The following is a 24,832-nucleotide window of genomic DNA, read 5'->3' as shown; positions in this document are numbered from 1 at the left end:
AAAATAAAATTTATTGAAAGAAAAACAATCAAAAAAAAAAGAAACAATATGAAGATCAGACACATCGGTCAAATGTCGTTTCAAAGAGAACTGGACGTTCAACAGCCCCCTGTGGCTGATAAGCAATGACGGTTATATTGCTGATTTCGTTTCCGTCAAGGTCGATTCGTTGAGTCGGAGCATTTTTATCATCGCCAGAAACTAAGTAAATTGATGATCCAGATTTGAGTACTGACGCCTTCGAGGTTTTCTAAAATATTGAATTGATATTTATGATGAGAACTAAGGTAATGACTTCAAGTAAATTCCCGACAAGAGTCCATTTATTGTCCTTGAGTCTTCTTATTTCCGACACAGATTCCCAAAATCCATCTTTCGAAAATCCACCGAAAGCCAACATCGAACCATCGTCGAGTCCAATCAGGGAATGACCATATTGAGCCCTAGAACATTCACGTATTGCCGAAATATTGTCCGAATTATTACACTGGATATTCCTCGAGCTCAATCCATCCTGTTGGCGTCAAAGTCTCAACATTCCTAAGGATCTTGTTTGGTCCTGAACCAACGGTTGTCGGCTGACCATTATACAAACCTAAGCCTCCATAGTAGTGGCCATAAGATGTTGAATAGGTTTTCGTAGTTTGTGATCCGTCGAAGATGTTGCAGGCAATAGAAGGACTCGAATATTCAAAACAAACGAGAGCTAAATCATAGAATATATTTTGTTGTAAATCATTTTCATTAATCGCGATCATACCTTTTTGTCCTTCATTTATCGCAAGAGCAGCACCAGATGCACTTATGAAAAATTCAATTCTGCCATGAGCAGCGAATAACTACACCCATCTAGCCGGTATATATTCTGTTCGACAAATAAATAGAGCTCATCATTGACGATTGCGTGCATTACACCACCAGATAGATACGCGTTAGGTGCGTCAATACTTGCTTCGACCATTTTCGAACCATCTCCGCTGATGATGTAAGGATTGTAGAGTCGATGGTCGTAAGTGCCTTCTTCCATGAGTTCAGAATCGTACGACTCATATGTGTAATAGTAATAATCCGCAAAGGTGTAACGAAGAACCATGATATAAGTTTCAGCCTAGGAGTTGTTAACAGGGGCTTCAGTTATTCCTTACCGGTGTAGGATCAGCGCAAAGTGGATGATCGCAATTGGTGCATCCGTCAGGACATCTTTCTGCACATGGACACTCATTCAAACAGTCTTATAGAAATTTTTAACCAAAGACATGGATATCATAAGCTTACTGTCATTGGTATTGACACAAACAGAGAGACAGTAGTCACTCTCGCATAGCAATCGACATCCAGTGAGTTCTATCTGACAGTTTTTATTGCATTCTTCTTGAAGGTCCTTGTCCCTAAGCTTTTATTGGGTTCCCAGCTTTAAAAGTTCAAATATTACGGGCATTCTTCTTCAGGTGGTGGATTTTCGTTCTTACTGCAAGCTTTAGCAAGTGATAAATAAAATGACCAAACTAGCATCTCTAAGATCTGAAAGAGAAGGTCCGCCAGTCGAAACTTTATAAGAACATATTTGCGGATTAAATTTAACTTCCGGCGGAAGTTCTATGATTCCGAGTAATTAAGAATAAGTCATTTACTGGCTATCATATTTTTTGAAAACAGATTCTGCTTTGAGATCAAGGAAGAGAAAAGTCAATGTTTAATGAAGTTCACGTCGACCTTTCCGATGTATACCTTGAGTCAGAATTCTACGGTATCTTCAAAAGCGCATTCCCACATTGAATAGAATACTCTTCGTCAAATATTTGCCCGAGCAGCTTTCGCCCTCCGGACAAAGAGGTGAATAAGCTGGCCGTTTTCACTAATCAAATTTTCAATTTGAATATATTCGCAAATATAATAAAGGTGAAAAATTCCGGCGACGCTCTCCCAGTCAGAGTTTGAATTCAACGCAGAACCTGTAAAAAAAATGAGACTAGAACGCGGAGCAGGAGATTTTTTCGAAGGTAAGCAAAGAAATTTCAAGGATTTTCGCAAGTAATTCTCGCTTCAAGATATAAGAGATGGCGCAAAAGGCATCATTGATGATATTTCTGATGGATTTGGAAGCGTTTTTGATTGCATTGGAGCATCTTTCCAAGCGGTATTTTATTTTCTAAAACTTAAATATACCAATTTAAATACTGGTAGAATAAAGACTTCGACCTGATGCTCTGGGCTGCGTACGTTATGCTTATTGCACCGATCCTTTCGTTCTTGGTGAACGGAATGATGAACCAGAAGCAGAAAACTAACGACACTGATAAGGTAAGATTTCAAGATCAACAGAGAAAGCAATTTTATTCTCAGAAAGGCGCAGGATCAATCGGTTTTGCTGGACTGATTTCAATCATCTCAGGCGCGATCTATTTGGCATTTTACTACAAAGTCAAAAACTGCGATTTCGGAACATTCGGCAAATGCTTCGAGTACGATTTGCTCAAATGGCATGTGGGTTTATCGATGTTTTTACTCGTCTTGGGAGCCATGATTGCCGTTATGCTCACTCTTGCTGCTCTTGGACAGGTAACTCGTTGTTGATTCCAAGATGAATGGTATTTCTTAGGTCTGCTGCGGCGATGAAAAATTGACGAGCATGTGCGTTTACATTTTTCTTATGATTCGTAAGTGTATCTTTATAAATTGGTTAACTAAAAATGTAAATTTAGAAATGGGCTTGACTTTTGCACCAGCGATTGTTTCCGTCTCTGCTGGCTGGAAATACACTTTCGGCAAATGCGCACCTTGAAATTCATTTCTGAAATAAATTCCCTCAAGTCGAATAGAAATGTGTGTATTGAGCGCAGAGCCGAAAATGATTTAATTTAAACAGAAATGAGCTTAATCTATATTATTTTTCAAATCATTGGTCTGTGTCATCATCGATCGATTGTCGGACAAGGCGGCGCCACATCGGCTCAAAGCAGCTCACGCCCAAGGGGAATGTGAGAATGAAGAAACTTACTGCTTATGATGAAGCAATTATGATTTTTATTCAATGACAATGTAAAAAGAGGGAATAAAGACGAAAATGAGCGAAAGATCTTGTAAGTGACTGTAGTACGTAGGTAGAAACGATAGAAAAAATAATAGAAATAAATGAGTATTTCCTTGACAGTCCGAAAATTCTGAATATTGTATAATAAATTGTCAGAGAATATAAATACATTTAAAATTTGAGCAAAATTGGTATGTCGGATGATCCCGCCCTTGATCCCCCGAGGCGCGTTCATGTCAATTGCCATCGATTCCGACATGAGCGCTCTCCGATAAATATTCTTCCCCTTGGAGACTTGTCTCATTACAGTCATTCATTCAACAAAATAGCGTATAAAACTCATGCTTCTTTTCTTCTTCAAGAGAAACCTTCAGTGATGGAATCGACGGGTCTTGCTGAACCTTTTTGGTACATTATCATCGCCACTGGTGGGACGTTTATTATTCTGTCGACAACTGTGCTTGTATTTGTTTTGTGCAGATACCAACAGGACAGGGCTGATCGAGGACAAGCGGTTTCTGCATATTGGTAGGGTCCATTTCGATAATAAGAGAGAATTGAAAATTTAATTTCAGCGCAAACGATGTTTATCCAGATAAGCGCTCATCAGGCGGCCCAGATTTGTGGTGCAGGCAGGAGATAGAACTCCTGAAGAACAATCAGCCGCTTACCTTTGGAAATAGCTCCTCATCTGACCAACAAATCGTCCCGATCAATATGGGATTCAGGCATGTGCTTCAACAGTTTTTCGTACGACGATGAAAGTTTAAATCAATTATACGCCGCAGATGGGCATGATCAAGGAGAATAATGCGAGGAGATTCGAGACCGATTTTAAACTCGAATATGCTTATAAAATTTTAAAAACAAAAGAATTCATTATACAACTTTTGATAAGCCAACAGCCTGTAGTCCCTAAACACAATTGTCGAGCACCGTAAAAGCGCATATCCCGATGGAACAGCAACTCTTCCAACAAGACATCGTGTGAATGCCAACAGATGGGCTCAAGAACAGCGCCAACAAGAGCCTCGTAAGTAAAAACTTCTTCTAAAGCAAGTAACAGGAGTTCAGCAAATTGGTCCTACTCAACGATTCGCAAGCCTGCGGTGCCGAAAGCCAACGGTAAGAGCCCCTTCAACCGGAAAAAGCGCTTAGGCTGAAAAATTGATGCGCGCTCGACGCGGAGCATCGACGAATTTAGCCGGCTATTGTTGATCGAGAGGCATCGGGGATGTAGCTCAGGGGTAGAGCGCTCGCTTCGCATGCGAGATGTCCTGGGTTCAATTCCCAGCATCTCCAGTCTTTTTCATCTTTTTATGATTATGTTATGCATTTTTATGATTATTTATCGTCGATAACTTGTTTTTAGCTTACACTCTTCCCCCGACCAGCAATACTCCAGAACACAAACTCGATAGAAATACAGGAAAATGGTTTTATATCTGTCAAAGGTCGCGATTATACGCGATGAATTGCCTTCGTCAGTACAGAGCTATAACGAGCACTCACGATAATCAAAATTATCCACCATGATATACTAGACTGTAAAATATAAATGTAAAGAACCACATGAAAGAACTAGTTCAATTAACTGCTGGCCGAGATTCCTCAAAAGCAACACCAAAACATCATCCAACGGCCGGAATTGTCCCTCCGACGAACCAGCGCGTTTCGAAAGGGTTGGTCTCTGGTACAACTTGTACCAGTAGTGACTCGCCTCCGAGAGACTTCGCTAATTATGCCAAATCACAACCCAAAGACAACCTCAACTCCGAGTATTCGAGCTACAGCTTTAAAAATAGCCACCAATCTTCCCAACCTACCAATAATGTGCCATCTAAACGACATTATCAGACGATCAACTATCATCATAAAAATCCGTCTTTCACTACTGAAAAGGGTTGATACAGCACTAACATAGTATCTGTTCAAAAAGCATCAAAGCTCATCGAAGCAAAATTCAACCCTTTCTTCTGTTCATGCTTCGTCGAGCCGCGCGAACTTAGACCAAAGTGCCTTGGGCTACGTGCCCGATCCTGCGATGCATTTTTCAGAAGGCCATTGGGACGCCGTGCCAAAAGGTTTAGTACGGCGACATTACTTATTCAGAGAGACACCGCACATGTGCTTTACGAATTCAATAAATGGATTAAACATCCTCGCTCAATTCATTTTTAATTTTTTAAATTCGGGCTCTTTCTTTCAGACGATTTTAAGACATTATTTCAGATCATCTGTCGGGTACCTTCGACAAGTTAACGCGGGCGAGCAACCACTACAGTCAGACTCAAAAGCATTATCATACGATTGACCGAAGTGGGTGAGTAAATACCAGAAACAGTTCTGCAAATAGCTTTGTTACTGTGATTATAAATCAAGCAACAAACAGTATCGATAGGATGAAATCTATAGATTGTTACGAAAGACAGATCGATTTCCGACTGTAACGCTTCGTAGCGCGCGAAAAATAGCGTTATCAATAAAACATCTAAATTTAGGACGCTGTCGAAAAAAGCTCAAGACATGAAGTACCGCACGCTCCAGCAGAACAACCTCTTTTAACAACTCTACCTCTTTTCTCCGAACAATAAAACACAAAACCGAGATAAAGCAACAAAAACACTTCGTTCCTATTCAACAATCACAACTTTCCTTTCTTCGGAAATTCCCTTACAATTTGCAAGCATAATGGTCCGTAAAACCTTCCCGCCGAGAGATTTACGAGCTTTTCTGTCTTTTTTGTCTTTTTTCGCACTCAGAGGATCTAATTGCTAGAGAAACATAAATCGAAGAGTTCAAGAAGATGAAGAGATTTTTGACTGAAATTGGCATATTTGGCATTTCGCTTGGAGAAATTCTTGGGTCAGCTATTCTTCTCGCCTTGTACTCCGAAGAAGGTAGATTTCGTTTTTTCATTATCTAAAGTTAATAATTTTGCTAGAATACCGAGTTACGTATCAGCAAAGTGAAACCTTGATAATCGATTTGGGTCTCCTTGACGCAAGTGACTCGTGGCGTACCGCGCGGTTAATATTTTGTTGCGCCGGTTTGGTTCCTTCTGGCATTTTGGGCATTGCAACGATTTTCTATTTTGCGCAAGGCTGGACATATTGTTCAAGGTCGTTGTTGAAGCTTGGAAAAGCCTTCAGAATCGCCATGCTTGTGTATCTAATTTTAGGAAAGGGTTAGAAATGATGAATATTGATCAAAGAGCTTCATTTTCTTACCTATAAAAAGCTATCTTTTGGTGGGTATCGATCATAATCTGCTTTTCAATATCTGGAATTGACGAAATTTATGCACGAATCGCAATAACTGGGTCCCTTGATGACGCCTCAAAATTTGTTGAAAAGCTATTTTCACGGACGTCGGAAAGCTCATTAGGCCAAATTGTAGCGGCGTCGAAAGAAGAGGACTTTCTCCTTTCAAAAAGTTCAAATCAATTCCACCTGGCACGACTAATTCAGCGAACGAGCATAATTGTAAGTAAAAAAGGAGAAAACGTGCGAGCTGTTTTCGTAGCTTTGGATCTAATGAAAGCAAGATAGAAAACCGAGGTCAGAAGTATTTACCCAGCGCGGGTGATAGCTTGCTCCGGGGTTCAAAGAAAGCGGCAGCTTACACAGTATTTTCAGAAGTATGTTATTGGAATCTCACTTGGCTATATTTTATTGGAACTCCTTCTTATCGCGCTTTTGCTCGTGGTTCTTTGTGACAAGGCGAAATCGCAGAACATCAATGTTGAATAGGGTCAACAAATATGAAAAGAAATATCCCGCAAAAATTATTTATAGAGCATAAAATTTGTTAGGTTTACGTTTTGCTGACCCAGCTTAAAGTCGAGGAAGAAGAAGACGATTTTACCGCTTGGTCTTTACCAGAAAGTTTTTATGAAAACCATCCTGTTCCAATTGACTCACTTGGAAGAAAGAACTTTCGAAAATCAAACGTTCAAGGCGTCCCTACTGTACATGTATGAATAAATAACTAATATCTGTCAGAACAGAATATTTTTAGAAAACCTGAATATTGTAAATTCCCTTTTTACCTTATTAGGCGTCCCGTAAGAAAGTAAGTGAAAGGAATGAGAACGAAAATCAATTATTTTTTCAACGTCTGCGTGGTTTTGCTTAGGACACGCCTTCATTTTCAACCTTTTTTTTGTTCAAAGAAACCCACCAAGATTAATAGAAAAATAACCCACTGAATCGGAGCAAATTTAAAAGAATATTTGCCAGACAACAATAGAAAAAGCCCGTGAAGGGTTGAGTAAATACTTTCATCCCAAAGATGGCTCGTTCTCATTCCATTGTCCTCCTGGGAGACATCAAGTGGGTGGGAATCAATGCCCGCTTCTGCTTGGTAAAAATAATTCAGTTCCATTCAAAGAGAAAAATGGCTTTATGAAATGAAAACTGTTAAGAGCTGTTAAGTTGAGCTGTAAAGTTCGAGAGATCTATGGTCACGATTCTATTCGAGACATACGATTTTTGATCCTAAGAATGAGGAAAGATACTTAAGAATGGATGGCCCCGTAAACCACATGGACTCTATCGCTCGGCCCACGTCAAAGGTCATTCAACCTCCTGGTGGCTCCAGCTCTGGAATCTTCGGAGGCGAGACCTACCAACCCAAGCGTCACGCTGAAGGGAACCGAAAGAACGAGTCTTCCATCTTTGGCAGTCCTCGTGAAGAAACGCCGAAACCGAAAACACCTCCCAAAACAACGGAGGAGGTATGTAAAAGCACACGTCTAAGAGGTTTAGTCACAGAAACAGGCCACTTCCGCTGGCTTTTGCTTCATTTTTGAAATTCTCTCTTGTCACAAGAAAAAATTCTCCTTTCTTTTTAGGCAACTGGAGCTCCTACAGTAAAACACACTTCAATCAAAGTCGCTGCCCCACCGGGTGGCAAATCCTCCATCTTCTTCGGCTAACTCCCCGCAACTCGCTTATGTCATCGCCTGTCTGGTCGAACAGGGAATCTTCCTGCACCTGGCTCACTGTTATAGAAAAAATAAATTCGTTAGAAAATATTTTCCTTGCTCCAATTTTCGCACCGCTCAGCTTTTTCGTAACGTCGTCATTTGTTGGAATTAGAAATTGGGAAAATTCAAAGGCTTGACTCTTCGTGACTTCTGGATTGAAAATATGGAGGGACTAAAATTCAATGAAGTCATGAAGTGTTGGTTTGGAAAGTTCATTTTTTCGCAACGAAGAAATTCGCTTTGATGCAAAATAAGAGGGAATGATCCAACGGTGACGTATAATCAGTAAGTTCAAAAAATAACATTTTGAGAAGCGCCTCCGTGACATCCGATTTAATTAGTAAGAAAATCAAAATTTTTCTTGTGGGCAAATGTGCGTTGGAATTTTGCAAACTCATGACATCATTTCTCGCCCTTTTGCTTCAACTCGGACATTTTGAAAATTCGAATTGACAAGCGAAATTTTCATAAGATAATTGAATTTTGATATTTATTCGTGGGAGGAAATATCCTCACGTTTTTAACGATCGAGAAGACTCGCGTTTTCTGCTCATTTCTTCATTTTGCCGTCAAGTTTTTTGCAAAAAACAAACATTCAAAATCTTTGCCCTTTTTGAACATGACAGTTTTCTATCCGTCACCGTCACCAATGTCAAGAACTGTCTTATCAAAAGTCACCATCGACAATCTATTTTGACCGGATTCTAGCTGAGCCACGTCTTATGCACGCTTTCCGATGCGCAGTCTGTTCTAAAAAGCGTAAATGGTAATTGGTTATCCTCGGCGAGCAATTTCGAACTTGAATTTATTTAGCTTCATGCTATTCGATATTATCAACACAATATTAATTTTCGAAATAGTATTATTGTTTCCGTAAAAAGTCTACAATCTTTTTTATAGATGATATACCAATATACTCGTTAAATGGATCTCAGGAAGATGTGGTCGCTCAACAGGCGTTATCGCGAACAACATCGCTTCCGCCAATTTTTCTTCCCTTCCTGGCTTTATTCGTGGCTTCGGCATTCGCGTATATATCTATCGAGCTCTTACTGCAGTTTTCTGTGCAGTTTTTGGGCCTAAAATTTTTAGGCTTCTGTGAAAAACATAGCTGCTAACTTCCTTCAGGTCCTGAAATTGAGAAGCTATTTCGATAGACCATATAGTCTATATTATATAGACTATATTATATAGACTATATATGATATAGAGGTAGATAAAAGCAAATCAGCATTAAAATTTTGAAGAGATGAAACCGTACATGTGTGTCTTCACAACATTCATTAGAAGTAACCTACTCCAAAACAGATTCGTTCGTAAAATTATTGAAATCTTAAGATTTTGTCGTTTATTTCGATGAAACTGTAGCATGGAAAACATTTACAGGACGCTTTATCAAGTAACTTTGATAGAGCGATTTCAAAAAAGGGTTGTTTCAGAATGTGGATGAATTGAGTTCAAGCTTGTAAAATTAGTTCTGGACAAGGATGTTTTCTTTCCAGCCAGCAATGTCGAGTGGTCCGACGCCGTTTGACATGAAGTCTTTGGCGCAATCGTCATCGGCGTTGCAGCACTGTCGGCAGACGGAAGCTCCCTTCTTGTACCAGGCCCATGGCTTGCACTGCTGCTCCTTCCACTTGCCCTTGAAGTTCTGCTTCTTGTTGTCGACGCAGGCTTTTGGCCACTTGCATCCCATGCAAACCTAGATAAAGATAGAAACGCTGTAAGAGGTAATTAAAGCTTACAGATTCCAAAACGCCGTTTCGCTTTCGGACTTCGACCATGCAAACTTGCGCATTGTCCGCGCATTCTTTCTGCTCGCCGATGCTCTCGCACTCGGTCATGTTCTTAGCATCGCAATGCCAGCAGCTGAGGCCAGTGTTTGGGACAATGGTGGTTGTTTCCTCGGTTGTTGCTGGATCAGGAGCGTATTGGGCAAGAGCGGCAACGGCGAGAGTCGTGAAAAGCTTCATTTCTGCTCTTCTTTTTTGCTATTGAATATTGAAATAAGAGTTTATTTCTTGCTTGACAGAAGGTCAACCACGCTGTTTTATACTCGACAAGTTGTACGCAGAAAGAGCGCCACCACGCAGACACAGCGATGATAACGCGATGCGGGAGGTAACGCCGCAAGATGGAGCAGCGCCTAATGCACTTTGAATATTTGTGGAAACTGACTCTGCCCTGGCCAAAACTGGGTTCATTTAATTTCTGGCTCTTGTGAAACGCTTTCTATGCTCAACTTGCATATCAAAATTTAAAAAGAATGAATGGAAAGAGATCTTCTTATTTATGATCTCTCTCCAGGTAAATTTTTCTCTGAAAGTGTACATTTTTATTATATAAATATTTTTGTAAAGAACAGGTTTCGAACTTTGCGGCGAGTTTCGTTTTATCCATCGATCGTGTAATCGTATTCGTAGTCGCTATCATCTACAAATATAAAGTTTTGTTTTCAATAAAATCAATAAAAATCCGGCTGTTATCGTGAAAAAAAATGAGTCCATCTAAATCCTATGATTGTTATTTCTACATCTAGCCTAATGGACTAACTGAATATTTATGAAAACATGAGATGCTGAATGAAGCTCTAGAAACAATTTTGAAAGTCAAAGTTCAACTCGTCATCTCTAGCTTACTTTTACACCGTTCGCAGAAAAAAAACTTGAATCGACCCTTTCAAACAAAATTCATTCCGTTGACAGAGATGGCGTAATTATTCATTATCAGGAGCATAAAAAGCACTTCGGCTCTCCTCATTCTTCACTATCTGCGTTTAAAATAATTAAACCGGAATTTTACCACCACCATTATGAAGCTTTTTACTGCATTTACTTTTGCTGCGACTGTTTTGGTAAGAATTTTAGTAGGAAAAAAATTTTTTTTAAGTTTTTTTTCTAGGCCCAAGAGCCCGATTATGACTATTTCCGGGGAAATTTTGGGAGTACCACGACAGAAGAGCCAACTATTCCCCCAGAGACGACTTACACTCCCTGGGATACCAGTACACCGGAGCCAGGTACGACTGAAACTGACCCATACACAACCGAATCCACTCCCGTCGTTACTGGAACTGACCCATACACAACGGAATCCACTCCCCTTGTAACGGGTACGGACCCATACACCACAGAATCCACTCCAGTCGTTACGGGTACTGACCCTTACACAACCGACTCCACTCCCGTTGTTACTGGCACTGATCCCTATACAACCGAATCTACTCCCGTTGTTACGGGTACAGACCCATACACCACAGAATCCACTCCAGTTGTTACCGATACTAATCCATACACAACAGACACCACGGAACCACCAACGACGCCACCAAGCCCCGGAACCGACATTTTCTGCCATACCTGCCACGCTGCGAACATGACTGCGTGCCTTGAAGAAGGGGAGAAACTTGAATGCCCCGAAAATGCCTCTGTCTGTCAGATCGAAGTGCGAAAACGCAATGGAAGTCTCGAAGATGTACGTTTTCCTGATTTAGAGCACCCTTAACACTATCATTATTTGTAGATTCGAATGGGCTGTAAATCTCGAGTAGCATGTCTCGATAACAAGAAGCAAAACTTTGTTGGACAATGGGGCCGTCATCAGTGCCAGCCTTTTTCGTGGTGGAAAAAGGGACCTTCCGTTTGTCGGCAATGCTGTACCGGGCCTGAGTGCACGATCGAAGTGATGAATTCTGCCGAAGAAACAACCAAAGCTGCGTGGAGAGCGAACTTGTTGAACTAAAATTGCAATAAACTTGAAAATAGCAATGAAATTTTTTTTCTCATCTTGAGTAGACGGTGATAGGAGTGACAGTTTCTTAGAATGGGAGAATGAAAAGACGCGCGACGTGCGTGATTTCTATTTATTCACCATAGCGAGTTCTATTCAATGAAGTTTCCTTTCTATGTTTCTTTTTTAATCAGTCGGCAGATTGCTACAGTAGCGAGAAAACACACGTCGAAGAATTTGTGAATTTAAATTTTCTAGAGCTTCAGTTGACCCTTGTTTTCTGACTGAAAAAGGTATCAGTTTCAAAAGAGATGGAAAAGCAACCTTTTTTAAAGATGGCGATATTCATACTTTTTTCAGAAAATATTACGTAGTTTTCAGAGTTAACAAGTTGTTAGCCTAAAAACATAGCCTTTGTGGACTGTCGCTGACACCCTTAAGATGCTCTTTGGAAAGTAGTTTTTTGGAACTGAAATTGGAAGGGAATGTTTTTAACAAGTTTTCTCAGATGACACAGATCATGAATTGCGATTTAGTAGATACTGCGCGTATTTGATCTGCGGGCGTAGCTACGGCAGCCAGCAGCAAAATTCGAAAAAATGGCGAAAATTTGCTCAGCGTAAGCAGTATTTTGGAGGTGATGCTGAGAGCTTGCTTTCCCAGAGGAACCAATATTTATCTCGCATCTTACCACTCCTGCACCGCCGTAGACACCACATTTTAGAGTTATCGAATTATCGTTTTTATTGAAAAAAGATAAGGCCGAAAAATAGAGATGGAACGAGAAAGAGATTAGAAAGAAAATGAAGAAGAATTTGAACAGTCGTGGTATCTTCATGAGATAGGGCTAGAATTTGAATCCTTTCATTTTTACGCTTTGATAAAATAGTTGAATTTGAACTCGATTTGCGCGACCTTAGATTTTGGACTCATCCACTTCGCCTCTAGAAAGCTTATTAGCATTAACTAAAGGCCAAGCTCAAGAATTAACCGAACACGTTTCACGAGCTGTCTCTAGAACCTTTTTCTCTAATTATGATTTACTATTTTTTACGTTTTACTATCAAGAACACTGCGTAAAAGAAAGAGAAGTCCCCACGCCGACCCACGTTTTTACGTTTAGATTGAAATATGGTCTCGAACCTGAGGGTGATGCTTGACCAAGGCACGGTTGAATCATTTTGAAAATTGTTGGCTTGTCTTCGCAACGCAATTAAGATGTTGAACTTTCTGCCGAAAATTTCGCGTTATGTGTGAAATTGACCTATTTCGTAACGATCTTTCTAAGAGGATGGATGTCTTGCTAACCAAATTTTATCAAACTGACTCAAAAATTGGTTATTTAGTAAAAAGTTTATAAAGTAAGCATATTTTGTAAATTTCGGCAAGTCCGTCCACTTGTAACTGGGTTAAAACAAACCGCGACTTTGGTCTAGTCCTAACCGTGAAAAGCCCTTGGCTCCGGCGACGATGCCGGAGCGGTCAACTTTCTCGAGCTCAAGGTGATCCTGGACGCGATTCTGGTCAAGTTGGACATCGGAGCCGAGCTCCCACAGGTCGGGCCTAACGGAGAGGTCCGACCAGCCACTGATAAATATCACGAACGCCTTCAGCAGTTGGAAAAAATTGTCGAAGGAACGAGTTTACCAATGTTGAATTTTCAAACGAAGCTCATTTGGTAATGAGCTTAGAAAGTGAACTTGGATGAGGAATGACGCGGCCTAAAAGCCCAAATACGCTTATTCAACAGACGCAGAACGGAGACGAAGGGCCAATTACGAAGGATTTCGCCGAAAATAGGCTGAAAAAGCGAGTCGACGCGAACGAGGAGGGAATCGAGAAGGCGCTCGATATGCTCGAAAAGCTCGCCCGCCAGTTGAAAAACGTCGAAAGCGATTTGAAGGATACCAAGGATAGAATGGGTAAGTCGACGTAAGCTTCCGTCAAATTATGTTTTATTGGCAGCTTCAACAAATCGTTAAATCTTAAATTCTATTGAAAACTGTGTCTTTGCGAACTTTGTATCGCCATCGTTTGCGTCGGCCGGATGGTGATTCCGTCAAAAGCAAATTTAATTAAGAGTTTCTAAGGGAGCTCATTACACTATCAGATCTCATTGTGTTTGTCCCTGCCAGTTTTGACAAGGTGGGTAAATTCTCGGAGCAACTCGATCGCTATTTCACGTAGCTGTATTTTGCTCGAATATTCAGACTTTATTGATAGATCTCTTTTCCTGCTAAAAAAGTGATTTCCGGGTCACTGATTGATCAAGCCAGGCTTGACAAGCCTTGATGAGGCTCCTTGATTGAAAACAGCGCCCTTCGGAGGCAGCGTTTTTCCATCAATCTCCCTTTTCGTATCAACCTCATTGTGCATATGCAAATATTCTACTGTCTCGTCAAAGATAATTTCTAGCGAGCGAGCAAAAAGCACAAGATGATCACCTGAGCGCCTTGGACTCATTAGTAAAGGAGCTTGAGTCCAAGATGGAGGAGAACAAAGCGGCAACTGACAAGGTACACGACCTTACCGACAGACTCGCCAATCTCGAAGAACGAGCTGCTAAGGTCGAACAAATTGCCAAAGAAGCTGTTAATTGGTCCCAACTCGACGAATCTTTCAGGTAAAAACAAGAAATTGTCCGTTATATATTATTATTTCCTTTAGCCATGATTTCTTTGGCAACGAGCTTGACAACGAAATGTCCAAGTGTCACGAAGAACGCGAAAAATATCAAAACTATTTTGAGGGACTTCATAAGCTCGCTGATATGCGCGACATGATTGAAGATATCAACAGCGGTCTGGCCGAGCTCGACAAACATGTGCAATCCAATATTAACGATATAACAAAGCGACAAGGTATATCTTTGATTTCAAAGATTCGAATTTTCGGCTAATCTTTAATTAATACAGATGAAGAATTTGATGGTAAGAATAGCCTGATACATATTCTTCCATCCCTAAATTTATGTCATTTCATACAATCATCCCATTTTATTGAAATCATCAGTCAAAAAAACATCAAAATCATCCTCACGCCATTTTCATAGTGAGTCGCTCAACCCTTGGTGATTCAAGGCTTTCCCTCGCCGGCACACCCTCACGTGATTACCTCCTGCAGAACTCAAACCACTCCCTAACCGGACGAGCACAGCCCCCAAGTCCCAACATGCAAAATATCTCAAGCAAAGGCAGTTCTCGCACAAATCTCAATACTCAGCCTCAAGTTGGGGCTCCCTCGCAAGCTCTTGGAGGCTCAAACTCCAAAATTAACCCGTCCCCTCAAGTTGCAAGAACAGATCCCGCGGCCTCTAGCTCTAACAAGCAAGATGGAAATAATGCACTTTCGAATCAAAACAGCGGTAGTAATAACATTCAAAAAGACACACCATTTACCGGCTCTTCTTCCTCATCTCGTCGAGTTTCAGGAATGGGAAACTCATCATAAAGTTGTCACTACATTCCAATAAAGGCTGAATGATATTTCCCCCGATTATAAGACCACAATATTTCTGGAACTCCGAGCATCAACAATGAAACTCTGAACGCACTTGGATCAAATCAAGCTAGTCCTCATTCCACAAATCAAAATCAAAGCCTTCCTCAGTCTGTTGATCCCCAAAATCAAACCTCAAGTGGAGTCCCCGGTCAACAAACGACTCCAAACAATCAGCAAAGACCAAATCAAGTTTCGACTAACTCACCTACTAACACACAAATCCATTCTCCATCTGAAAGTTGCCAAATCGCAGAGTCACCCTCAAGTAAAAATAGATCGCAACTTGCATCATCCAAGCACGAGCTTCGACCAGGAAACAACAGCACTCGGGCTGACCACACTACTGAAGATACATTCAGTAGCGAGGATAACTCGGGCTGGAGCAGCAGTAGCTCTGGCCAGAGGCAGCGGGTGCGCAAATCCGTCGTCGCGCGCAACTCTATCAGGCAATCTCTCGGAAACTTCAGGCAACTCATCAATCTTCAAGGAAGACCTGGAATGCCTGGGGCACCTGGACAGTTTTCACCAAGTAGCTATAAACCTACACCTTTATCTCTCCATTTATGCATGTCCCATTTATACCTCTTGCATGTTTGCATGAAAAACAGATTCATCAAATCATCGCTTGACTAACATTCAATCTCTAGAAACATCAGATACCCGAATCGGAGATGTCAACCGACGAGCAGAAGAGATCGACGGCCGAGTCAATGATCTTCTCGATGAAAATAATCGACTCAGACGCGACCTGGAAATGTTCAAGTCATCCACTGAAAAGGTCGGAGAGGATCCTAATAAGGCAATCATAATGACACCGGTTCACGATTCACCAAAATATACAGTTTCGACTGTATATTTTCATTTCACCGATAAATCATCCTTTTTGGTTGCCATAAAATAGTTTTGTGTTTGCAATTTTTTCAAAAATAGCTTTGAAAAAATTTTGTTGAATCGTTTTGTTTGAAAATGCACGACGAAATATCGAACCTTGCCGACAGTCTTCTCGACTTGCGCAAGCGTCTCCGCGACGAAGAACTCAAGACAGAGGATCACTCGATGCACTTGAGGGAGCATGAAGAAACGCTTGATATTCACGGCAATGATCTGTCAGATTTGAAAAATCTCAGATCCGAGCTTGACAACATGTCGAACTTGTATGAAAACAAATTCAAGGAATTGGCGGAAACGAGGGCGGCATTAAGTGATGGAAGTAGCAGAGGAAACAGCGAGATTTCAAATGAGACCGTTGAGAAACTTCAGGTATCGTAGCTTGCTCATCTAGAATTTTAAAATAGCCAGCTTAGTGTGATTCATGTGACGGAGAAAATTATACAGTAGATAAAATCGTATGTTATTTTAGATAACTTGCCAAGCTTCCAAAAAAACTTGATCTTTCACTTGACACTTTCAAAAATACACAATTTTCTTAGAAACAACTGAGTGGAACCGAGCGCGAATTAAAGGCAATGGAAGAGCTGATTAAATCACTGTCTGCCGATGGAAGGGCGAAATCAGAAGAACTGGACAGACTACAGGAAAAGTTCAGATTCGCGAGACTGTTTGTTACCTGAAGCTAAATGAGAACAGTCTGTTATTCTCGGCAGATTTGGATTTGAATAATTTTGAACTTTAACTCGAGCGACTACTGCAAGATCTTCAAGAGCGCGCTGCTCTCAAGGTAAGAACATCGAAAACTTAAATCCTAAAGAAAACATACTTCGGCAAAAACATCTGAGAGTGTAACTCCTGAAGTAGCTACTGTCATTGTATGACATTTCACAGAACGAGGCATAAATAAAATGACAGACACGTTACTGTAACTATTTGAACAATTGAAATCGTCTTTTTAGGACTTTGTTACGACGAGTTTGGACCAGAAGGCAGATGCTGCAGATCTGAGGGCGTTGTTGTCAAAGGACGAGTTGGATAGCACGGCGCAGTCGATTATCAATCAGCTTCAGGATCAGTATTCAATGCGATCCCCACTATTCCACGTGGACCAAATTGAATACTTCTCAACAGGAATTAATAAACCGCCAAGCAGCGCACGAGCAATCCATGGGCGAGCACTTGAAAGAAGTCGGCCTTGAAGTCGACCATCGCACAAAAGACGACGACTTCAACAGATTCTCAGAGCAAATTGAAAAACGACTTCGCGCGTTGCGTAAGAAAATCGAAAAAGCAGGAGCAGGAGGACTCAACGACCTGGCAACTGAAGCCGGAGCCGCTGGTTTTAGGAAGCAATTGTTTAACTGTATTTCCTGCGACAAGGTAAGACTCGACAAATCGAGAGCTGAGTCAGCATAGCTGAAACACTTGTTCTCTCGGTATTTCCCTAAAATAGAATTTAAGGATTTGTACATGCGAATAACGAATCCGCTTCTTCCTTCTCCGTCCGCTTTCCCCGCTCGAATGTCGCTCAGGCCGCACACCGCTTACGATACAAAGCATGTGAGATCGCAAGCTCGCGGAGAACCTTCAGACTTGCTCGATCCTATCAAGCGTGAAGGCACATCTGATTACAGCACACTCCTCGTTGAAAAAGAACTAGAACGAAGACGCAAAATGAAAGAAAACAAAATCAGACAGGAAATCAGTGGATACAAGTAAGTCTTTATCAATCTTTGCTCATTTATTATATTTTTGTAGGAAAGAAGCGTGAGTATTTTTTTTGATTGTGTTTTATTGATTTCTGAGTTTCGCTTGTTTTTGATTAATAATTACGATTCGTTCCCTAAAAGAATCATAAGTTATCATTTGCTCACGCACATTTTTCAGTTTCAAATCAGGATCTATTCCTCGACAAGTTGGTGGAAATCGACAAGTTGTTTACGATCGTGGAGCTCGACAAGAAGGTAATTCTAGCGGTGCTCTCTAATAAATGACCCAAAATTTAGAACTGCGGCTGGCCATGGGTACCGATTTTGAATCAGCAGACTTGGAAGGCACCGACGGACATTTGTACAAAGGCCGCGTCCGAAAAGTAATCGCGTTAGAAAATACTAACCAGTTTGACTATTAGTCAATGACTAACCATCCGTTCAGCTCCCTAACCTCGTCAGAAAAACACTGGACGAGGAAGACTTGAACAGGAACGAGGTGGTTACTGTGTGAGACTAACTACTAAACCAACGACTAACAGGACTCTTGGATAAGATAAGCCGAGACTTACCAAAGATAACATGGATTGAAGCAATCAGATAGTCTCTTATCAAACAAAAATAATGACATTCAAAATTGCTTCGGCAAATATTTAACTCTCAAAAACTCTCAAAACTGACTAGATAGAGTAACAACTGAACAACAAAAATAACCACCCTTCAAGATCCCTGGACAACCCAGTGCCCGACGACGTCCATATTCCGCCTACCGCGCCCGAGAAGTCCTGAAGATCGAGAACAAGCTCACGCACTCGTACGAAATCTAGCCCGCTGCTTCACTATTTAACATAATCTTTTAAACTTTAATTAATTATATATATTTAAAAAACCTAAAAAAAAACCGTTCCCAGAGAAAAATACCACCCTCGCTGTTCTGTACACATGCACTGGATATTTTTGTAACGCGATAAAATATATTTTTATAATAATATCATGTCTTTATTCTTTTCTGGATTTGAGTGGAAAAAAGACCTGTGCGGTCATAATTACGAATCTTCTCCCCTGGTGGCTGATCGATTTTTCTGGCGTCCACGGCTCCAGATAAGATTCGGATTCGCTGCCGACTCCGTGATTCCGGAGATTCGTATCACCCTTTTCGTCCTTCTACACCGTCGGATTTATATATTAACAAAACTTGATGTAGCGCACGTTATCATCCGTGTGATCTCGGATATATCCACTGAGCATTTCAGAATTTCAGCGCCATTTCAAGCAATCAGCTGAAACATGATCGCTTTTTAAAAAAATTTGCCTTTTTGAACGAGAGAAAATTCGACTTAGAGACTTATTTTACCTTTTAGGAGCTCTGATGAGCCACGAGATGTACTCTTCCTTGATTCCAACCTCAGAAAACGTCACTTTTGTAAGCTTTGATTTGTAAAATTGTGTGGTCAATTTATATAAGAAGCACTTGATGATTATTTCAGGCACGATTATGGACGAAGAAAATTTATATAACTGTTTTCAGGCGCGATTCAAGATTTTCCCCTTTCCTCCCCTTGCACCCCTTTTACTGAGCACAATCTAAAATAACCAATTTAGTTCCCGACACTATGTGCGGTAATGTTGCCGATCACTACAATCTTGATGCCAACATCGCCCACACCAGCTGTGAAAAGGTTGAGGGCGGCGAGAAGTGCTCATTCGTCTGTGCTGATGGAAACAACAAGCCATCCCAGGATGTTTTCTGTGACGGACGAAAATTCACTTTCACTGACTTCAAGGGTAATTTTTTCAAGTTTTAGTATTTAAAAGAGAATGATTTTTATTGCCAAAACTCAGAAAATAACCGATTGTCATAGAGACTCCTATCACCTGTATTCCACCACCAGATACTCAATGTGGAAACCTTATCGAAATGCCATTTGCTCCATTTATTCTCGACAGCAAACTTGTCTTCTTGTGCGAAGAGAAGAAGATCAAGGGCGGTTACGTTGAGCAATGTACTTTCCGATGCGTTGATGATCCAGCTCAGAAGCCACTTATGCTTTCTGATCCAAACAGTCTTAACCCAATCCATGTTGCTACCAACCCTGGTCCAATTGATATCTGCGAAGTCAAGGTGATTTAGACTGCAGAGAACGTTTAGCAAGCCGCGTCAATTATTATTAGGTCGACAAGAAGGGCAACGAACAGATCTCCATCATTCCTGGATCTATCTCTGACTTCATCAAGTGCGTCAATCCACATATCTACACTGATTGCGGTTCTGCTGATGATCCATCGATCTTCCAGCTCGGACCTGGTGCTAGCGTCAAGTGCGAAGGTACTAGAAAATCAGCCTTTGGATTCAATTAATTATTAATAATTAGACAACGAGTGTACTTTCATCTGTCCTGAGGGAGAGATCCCCGATGTCGAGAAGGCCAAGTGCTACACTACCAAATTCAACGGCAAGTTCGACTACACTGGTCCAGTGAACTGCGTGCCCAAGCCTTTGGACACCCCATGTGGTGATGTTCTCGACAACTTCAAGCTCGAAGAAGGCGGCAGCTACCAAGTTCTTGGCGGTGACAAACTCGTCGTCACCTTCTCTTGCCCAGAAGGTAACTAACAATCTTTTGAATATCCTCGATAACAAATCAATTTAGGAACGATTGCTGCTGACTCATTGGCAATCTGCGACGGCACCAACTTCAACTTCCCAGTCGGCCACGCTATTCGATGCGTCGACATCTAAATGGCCACATTTTGAGAAGCCTTTTTTCTGCCCAAAAATAACTGTTCACCCCTCCTTAACTGAATACTAACACACTAACCCCGACTAACTCGACTAATCCTCATCTAACATAACTGAACACCTAACCGCTAAACACAACAAAAAACAAAATTTCTCTTTAGAAAGATACCGCGGATGCTCGAGCGCCGCAATCTCATGTTATCATATGTTTCATTCTTAACCTGAACCCGAACCAATTCTAACCTAACTAATGTTTAAATAAATTACACGCATTTTGTACATACCATACTCCGTTTCGTCTTTTCGATTCTTTAAAAAAGAGGATATCATTAAATGAAATCAGTTCATCTAATCCAAGAGTTATCGTAAAATTTGTGCGTATATTCATAAACATATATTCTCTACGCGCAACTTACGGTAATATTATTATATAATTTTCTGAGAAAGAGCGCCACAAAAAAAAGATATAAAAGTCGGCAGCTTGGGAGGAAGATATCACAAAGTACTTCTTCAATTGGAATAGTAAAACAATTAAAAAACTTAAAAACCTTCTCGAAAATGAAATTTATTTTCAACTTTTTGCTTTTTTCCTGCAAGGGATTCTTGGTTCGACGAAGTCTTAGCCATCAGGTACGAATGTTAATTTATTAATGATTCTAATTATTGAGTGATTCAGAATTTCATGGATATTGAATCGGCTGAAGTCAACAGACAGCTTTTGGTCGCCCAATACACTGCCGGAAACATCGAGGATGAGCTCTACGTGAGTTAAAAACCAAGAATCAAAACCTTATAATCATTTTAGAACAATATTTACGATACGATAAAAATGAGCCCGCATTCGCAAATGAGACATGTTCGGGCCGCATTCACTGAGCCTCATTTCACTGAGCCACATCTTCATCACTGGAGACGATTTGAGTAAACTAATAGTTGACTGACTTGACGATCCTAAGAAAACTAATAAAATTTAAAAAAATGCTTCCTCGTTAAAAACATTTTTCATAAAATTTCACATGCTCTATTGGCGAATTATTTTTATTAGTGGCATATGCGCGTAATAAGATCATCTCTATATTTGTCTAACTGATTGGGAGCATAAGCTTACTCGTGACAGAATTGACGCTCTCTCGGCACAAAGAAATCCGCTTTTTATTGTTATTTGTGACTCGGACATATAGGAATATTGTGCTTGTGTTTTATTATACTGTAGTGACGTGTGGCTGGCAGTAAATGAGAAAATACTTGTGTGATTTTTTTTTCTTGTGGCTAAAGATTTGGACGAAGCGGTGGCAATTTAACATCTGAAACCTTGAAAAGAGTTAACGAATATTAAAATTTGTGAGACGATACAGTACCTTTCGTAGTAAGGAAGTTGTCTGAACCAAATCGCCAAAATCGAGCGGTCTTTCTACCGGAGGAGGGTCCCTAACTGGCCTTTTTTGTTGGATACCTAAAAACTGATAACAAACAAGACGGATCGACCGGATACCTCTAGGTTTAAAGTAACCGCTCGAATGTTCTGGATGCTCGGGGAAGTTCTTCGGTTGAGATTTTGGAGGAGCTTCCTGATTTCTTGACGGTGGTTGAGAAATCTTTCTGGTACAAGGTTCGAGTCGTGGCTCTTTCCCTTTTTTGTGCTTTTCAGATCGGTGTCCCTAAATTTTCTTTTGACAAATAACAAGGACGTCAAATCAACCTTGAGGAAGACGAAGTCGAGTTGAGCACCCAGGACTGCTTTAGCTTCTCTGGTTGCTCCGGTTGAGCACTTTCCCAACACACGTTCACGACCTTTACGCGTCCCTGACTTCTTCTTCTTTCCTTATCGGGGTGATTGATCGAGCTATACAGTGTCGTTGTGCTCAATTTCTTATCAAATGGGTAAAAATGCTCAAAAAAATAAAGACTCAAGTCACCCGGGCCTTTCCCAGGCGAGTTCCCTTCTTTCTTAGCCGTAAAGTTCACCTGTAGTGGCTTCGCAGCGTTCGCCACTGGCTCTAACACTTCCGCCTGAACAAGGTCGAAAAATGTGAAAATAAGAAACAAAATTTTGAAATGTCAAAATTTTAAATTTGATAAAATTCAACCCATTTCCTTCCGATCCAGGAGTTTCAGGCTTCCAGGAATCTCCGAAAGAGCGGAGGTGAGCCGTTTAGGGGATGCATTCTAGAATACGTGCTCGTAATTATATTTGCGAAATAATAATTACGATTCGAAACGACTGTCTTACCAAAACACTGGGAGACTGTTGCTCCATCGCGACGCTGATGATTTTTCTTGTTACTGTGTCCCTGTAATGTCCAATATGGCTGTTTGTATGCGGAAAGTGCTGGAATTGGTAGTGTATATCCTTAAACTCGAGATAAGGTTTTTGATTCAAGCATGTTAGAAAATCTAATGAGGCGGAATTTACAAGCCTTAAATATTTTACAATCTTTAAGGTTTTTTTTGATGTTTTTATGTACTTTTATTGTAAATTTAATGTAATTTTATATTCTTGGCTGACACAATTTAAGCATAACGACCTAACAAAACTCCAAAAATAGATTTTTCTGGAAAAAAAATAAAAGTTTTCATTACTGTAGTCAATGACTACTAGTCATCATTATCTGACTTTACCTGTACTGCAACACTGAGGGCAACTTTCTTCCTCATAAAATCATTATAACCAGACGGCATGCCTTCCGAAATCGTCCCCGAACTTGTGTTTTTCCGAAGATAGGTGTTGACATTTGGTGTCGAGTGGGCCGACTTTAGCTTTTTCGATGAGCGGCGAGTGTGAAGCTTTGAGCTTGAAAACGGGCGAATCTTCGCTTCTGATTGTTTCTTTTCCAGGTTTTCTTTTTCTCTTTGCAAGTCGGATAGCAGCAGCGAATATTCGTTTCCAGACCACTCGCTTAAAAATAAACTTTAGTGTTTCATGTTATAATGAAAAAGTACCTGAAGGACATTGTCATGTGTGGTTTAGCATTGAAACTGTGATGAGCTCTGGCGCAGAATTTGCTAAAAGAACGATTACTAAAACAGAGCGCGATATTTGATCAAGAACAAAATCATGGGCGTCATTCTCAAAACACAAAGCCCCAAAGAATCAAAACACCCGCCTCTCTACAATAAGCAAAAATCGTAAACTGTACCTAATCTCTCTGAAAGTAAACATGTCGTTTTTCGATGCATCTGATTCACTCCCAGATTCAACCCTTCTGCTTTTCGACCTTGAATAGTCCAGTTCGATTTTCTCTTCTTTTTTCTTGCTGGAAATATTTTCTATAGACAAGGAGTCGATGGGAATTCCAAGGGACGATGCAGAACTTGACCTGGGCTCGAAAAAGATTGAAAAAATTTTGTAAAAATCAGGATTTCAAAAAGTCATATTTTCGAAATTTATCAATCTTTCCTCGTCTTCTGTGTCTGTATCTCTCATTTTTTCTGTCGTTTGTTTGTAATTGCTCTTGACGACAATGATCAACAATAAGTGTTCTCGAAAATCATTATTTACGATAACATTTCTCAAGTCAAATAATTTCTTACCACGCTAGGGTTAGGGTTAGGGAATCCCTTTTTTACTTATAAAAATTTGATTGAATAATTAAAGTGTTATTTTTTTGAAAATGCCTGCTCGATTGCTAATTGATAAAGCGAAAAATTATTGAAGATTGTTTTCAAACAACTTGTCTTCGATGACATTTGATTAAAAATTAAAAATCTTCAGACATATCGGGAAGCAGTTGACGTGCAATTTGAAAAAAAAAAACTAAAACTAATGACAAAATCGATCCAGTTTTAGTCGCCCATATTGTTGTGTATTTACTCGGATATTGGAAATTCAAATTATGTTCCTATACTCGATTATCGAACATTATTCAATTTCTTTTTACTTGAATTCATGTCTTAGTCATAACAAGTCTTAAAAACCGTCTGAAAGTCGAAGTTGCTGAAATAACATTATGTTGTATTACACTCAATTGATTTAGAAGGAACCAATTTTACTGCAGTCTACAATGGAAATCAGTGAAAGAGATCACTGTGCTAATTTGATCACCCTTATCATAAGGGAAGAGAACCCATTGACCTTCAGAGCCAATATTTCATCCTTTTTTCGCATTGCGCCGATTGCCGCTCTCTTGCGCCGCAACATACGGTAAGGGAACGACCTCACCCGCGGCGCGAATTTCGCATGGTTTGTCTTTTTCGCTGCCACAGAGAAGGCAACCTGTAAGAACACAAAGAACTGATGTTGA

At 40.4% G+C, this 24,832-nt stretch overlaps 7 protein-coding genes, 3 long non-coding RNA genes and 1 other non-coding gene across 15 annotated transcripts; 8 read left to right on the top strand and 3 right to left on the bottom strand.

Annotated features, from left to right (window-relative positions):
• Positions 1-492: 492 nt before the first annotated feature.
• Positions 493-1,512, bottom strand: LOC145698265 (uncharacterized). The gene is made up of 5 exons (XM_081775467.1): positions 1,433-1,512; positions 1,276-1,388; positions 1,146-1,231; positions 761-1,108; positions 493-706 (listed from the first exon to the last, which is right to left on the bottom strand). Exons 1-4 carry the CDS (start codon positions 1,510-1,512, stop codon positions 803-805), a joined length of 585 nt encoding a protein of 194 aa, XP_081631593.1. The 3' UTR covers positions 493-706; positions 761-802.
• Positions 1,513-1,828: 316 nt separating this feature from the next.
• LOC145699201 (uncharacterized) lies at positions 1,829-2,822 on the top strand. The gene is made up of 6 exons (XM_081776465.1): positions 1,829-2,000; positions 2,049-2,137; positions 2,185-2,301; positions 2,344-2,559; positions 2,600-2,657; positions 2,703-2,822. Exons 1-6 carry the CDS (start codon positions 1,964-1,966, stop codon positions 2,780-2,782), a joined length of 597 nt encoding a protein of 198 aa, XP_081632591.1. The 5' UTR covers positions 1,829-1,963; the 3' UTR covers positions 2,783-2,822.
• Positions 2,823-4,261: 1,439 nt separating this feature from the next.
• Positions 4,262-4,333, top strand: TRNAA-CGC (transfer RNA alanine (anticodon CGC)). Its single transcript has one exon. It is a non-coding gene; the product is annotated as a tRNA-Ala (tRNA).
• Positions 4,334-5,269: 936 nt separating this feature from the next.
• On the top strand, positions 5,270-6,184 carry LOC145699134 (uncharacterized). The gene is made up of 3 exons (XR_014133980.1): positions 5,270-5,354; positions 5,533-5,931; positions 5,976-6,184. It is a non-coding gene; the product is annotated as an uncharacterized LOC145699134 (long non-coding RNA).
• Positions 6,185-7,428: 1,244 nt separating this feature from the next.
• On the top strand, positions 7,429-8,069 carry LOC145699202 (uncharacterized). Its single transcript, XR_014133988.1, has 2 exons — positions 7,429-7,769; positions 7,887-8,069. It is a non-coding gene; the product is annotated as an uncharacterized LOC145699202 (long non-coding RNA).
• Positions 8,070-9,352: 1,283 nt separating this feature from the next.
• On the bottom strand, positions 9,353-10,032 carry LOC145697034 (uncharacterized). The gene is made up of 2 exons (XM_081774170.1): positions 9,767-10,032; positions 9,353-9,723 (listed from the first exon to the last, which is right to left on the bottom strand). Exons 1-2 carry the CDS (start codon positions 9,992-9,994, stop codon positions 9,493-9,495), a joined length of 459 nt encoding a protein of 152 aa, XP_081630296.1. The 5' UTR covers positions 9,995-10,032; the 3' UTR covers positions 9,353-9,492.
• A 774-nt stretch (positions 10,033-10,806) lies between these two features.
• Positions 10,807-11,782, top strand: LOC145697394 (uncharacterized). Of its 2 annotated transcripts, XM_081774588.1 has the most exons (4): positions 10,807-10,875; positions 10,923-11,040; positions 11,323-11,495; positions 11,544-11,782. In XM_081774588.1, exons 1-4 carry the CDS (start codon positions 10,834-10,836, stop codon positions 11,760-11,762), a joined length of 552 nt encoding a protein of 183 aa, XP_081630714.1. In that variant the 5' UTR covers positions 10,807-10,833; the 3' UTR covers positions 11,763-11,782. The 2 variants fall into 2 exon arrangements, with proteins under 2 accessions (XP_081630714.1, XP_081630713.1); XM_081774587.1 differs by having other exon boundaries at positions 10,923-11,495.
• Positions 11,783-12,838: 1,056 nt separating this feature from the next.
• LOC145696193 (uncharacterized) lies at positions 12,839-18,842 on the top strand. Of its 4 annotated transcripts, none has more exons than XM_081773191.1 (17): positions 12,839-12,915; positions 13,203-13,388; positions 13,463-13,672; positions 14,166-14,373; positions 14,418-14,611; positions 14,666-14,680; positions 15,899-16,029; positions 16,425-16,511; positions 16,682-16,786; positions 16,891-16,929; positions 17,102-17,214; positions 17,276-17,522; positions 17,604-17,857; positions 18,030-18,106; positions 18,149-18,234; positions 18,297-18,343; positions 18,577-18,842. In XM_081773191.1, exons 1-17 carry the CDS (start codon positions 12,882-12,884, stop codon positions 18,638-18,640), a joined length of 2,097 nt encoding a protein of 698 aa, XP_081629317.1. In that variant the 5' UTR covers positions 12,839-12,881; the 3' UTR covers positions 18,641-18,842. The 4 variants fall into 4 exon arrangements, with proteins under 4 accessions (XP_081629317.1, XP_081629314.1, XP_081629315.1 ...); XM_081773188.1 differs by having other exon boundaries at positions 18,297-18,350; XM_081773189.1 differs by lacking the exon at positions 14,666-14,680 and having other exon boundaries at positions 18,297-18,350.
• A 582-nt stretch (positions 18,843-19,424) lies between these two features.
• Positions 19,425-20,877, top strand: LOC145699235 (uncharacterized). Its single transcript, XM_081776496.1, has 5 exons — positions 19,425-19,636; positions 19,714-19,973; positions 20,024-20,177; positions 20,224-20,457; positions 20,503-20,877. Exons 1-5 carry the CDS (start codon positions 19,465-19,467, stop codon positions 20,589-20,591), a joined length of 909 nt encoding a protein of 302 aa, XP_081632622.1. The 5' UTR covers positions 19,425-19,464; the 3' UTR covers positions 20,592-20,877.
• Positions 20,878-21,269: 392 nt separating this feature from the next.
• On the top strand, positions 21,270-21,536 carry LOC145700775 (uncharacterized). The gene is made up of 2 exons (XR_014134224.1): positions 21,270-21,354; positions 21,397-21,536. It is a non-coding gene; the product is annotated as an uncharacterized LOC145700775 (long non-coding RNA).
• A 244-nt stretch (positions 21,537-21,780) lies between these two features.
• Positions 21,781-23,962, bottom strand: LOC145697247 (uncharacterized). Its single transcript, XM_081774425.1, has 9 exons — positions 23,729-23,962; positions 23,532-23,594; positions 23,211-23,487; positions 22,822-22,941; positions 22,679-22,757; positions 22,291-22,594; positions 22,084-22,249; positions 21,950-22,044; positions 21,781-21,902 (listed from the first exon to the last, which is right to left on the bottom strand). The coding sequence occupies exons 1-8, from the start codon at positions 23,749-23,751 to the stop codon at positions 22,003-22,005; spliced, it is 1,074 nt and encodes a 357-aa protein (XP_081630551.1). The 5' UTR covers positions 23,752-23,962; the 3' UTR covers positions 21,781-21,902; positions 21,950-22,002.
• Positions 23,963-24,832: the final 870 nt, after the last annotated feature.

The sequence above is a fragment of the Oikopleura dioica genome, chromosome 2, assembly GCF_907165135.1.
Source record: "Oikopleura dioica chromosome 2, OKI2018_I68_1.0, whole genome shotgun sequence".
NCBI lineage: Eukaryota > Metazoa > Chordata > Appendicularia > Copelata > Oikopleuridae > Oikopleura > Oikopleura dioica.
This window is presented reverse-complemented; position numbering and strand designations above follow the sequence as displayed.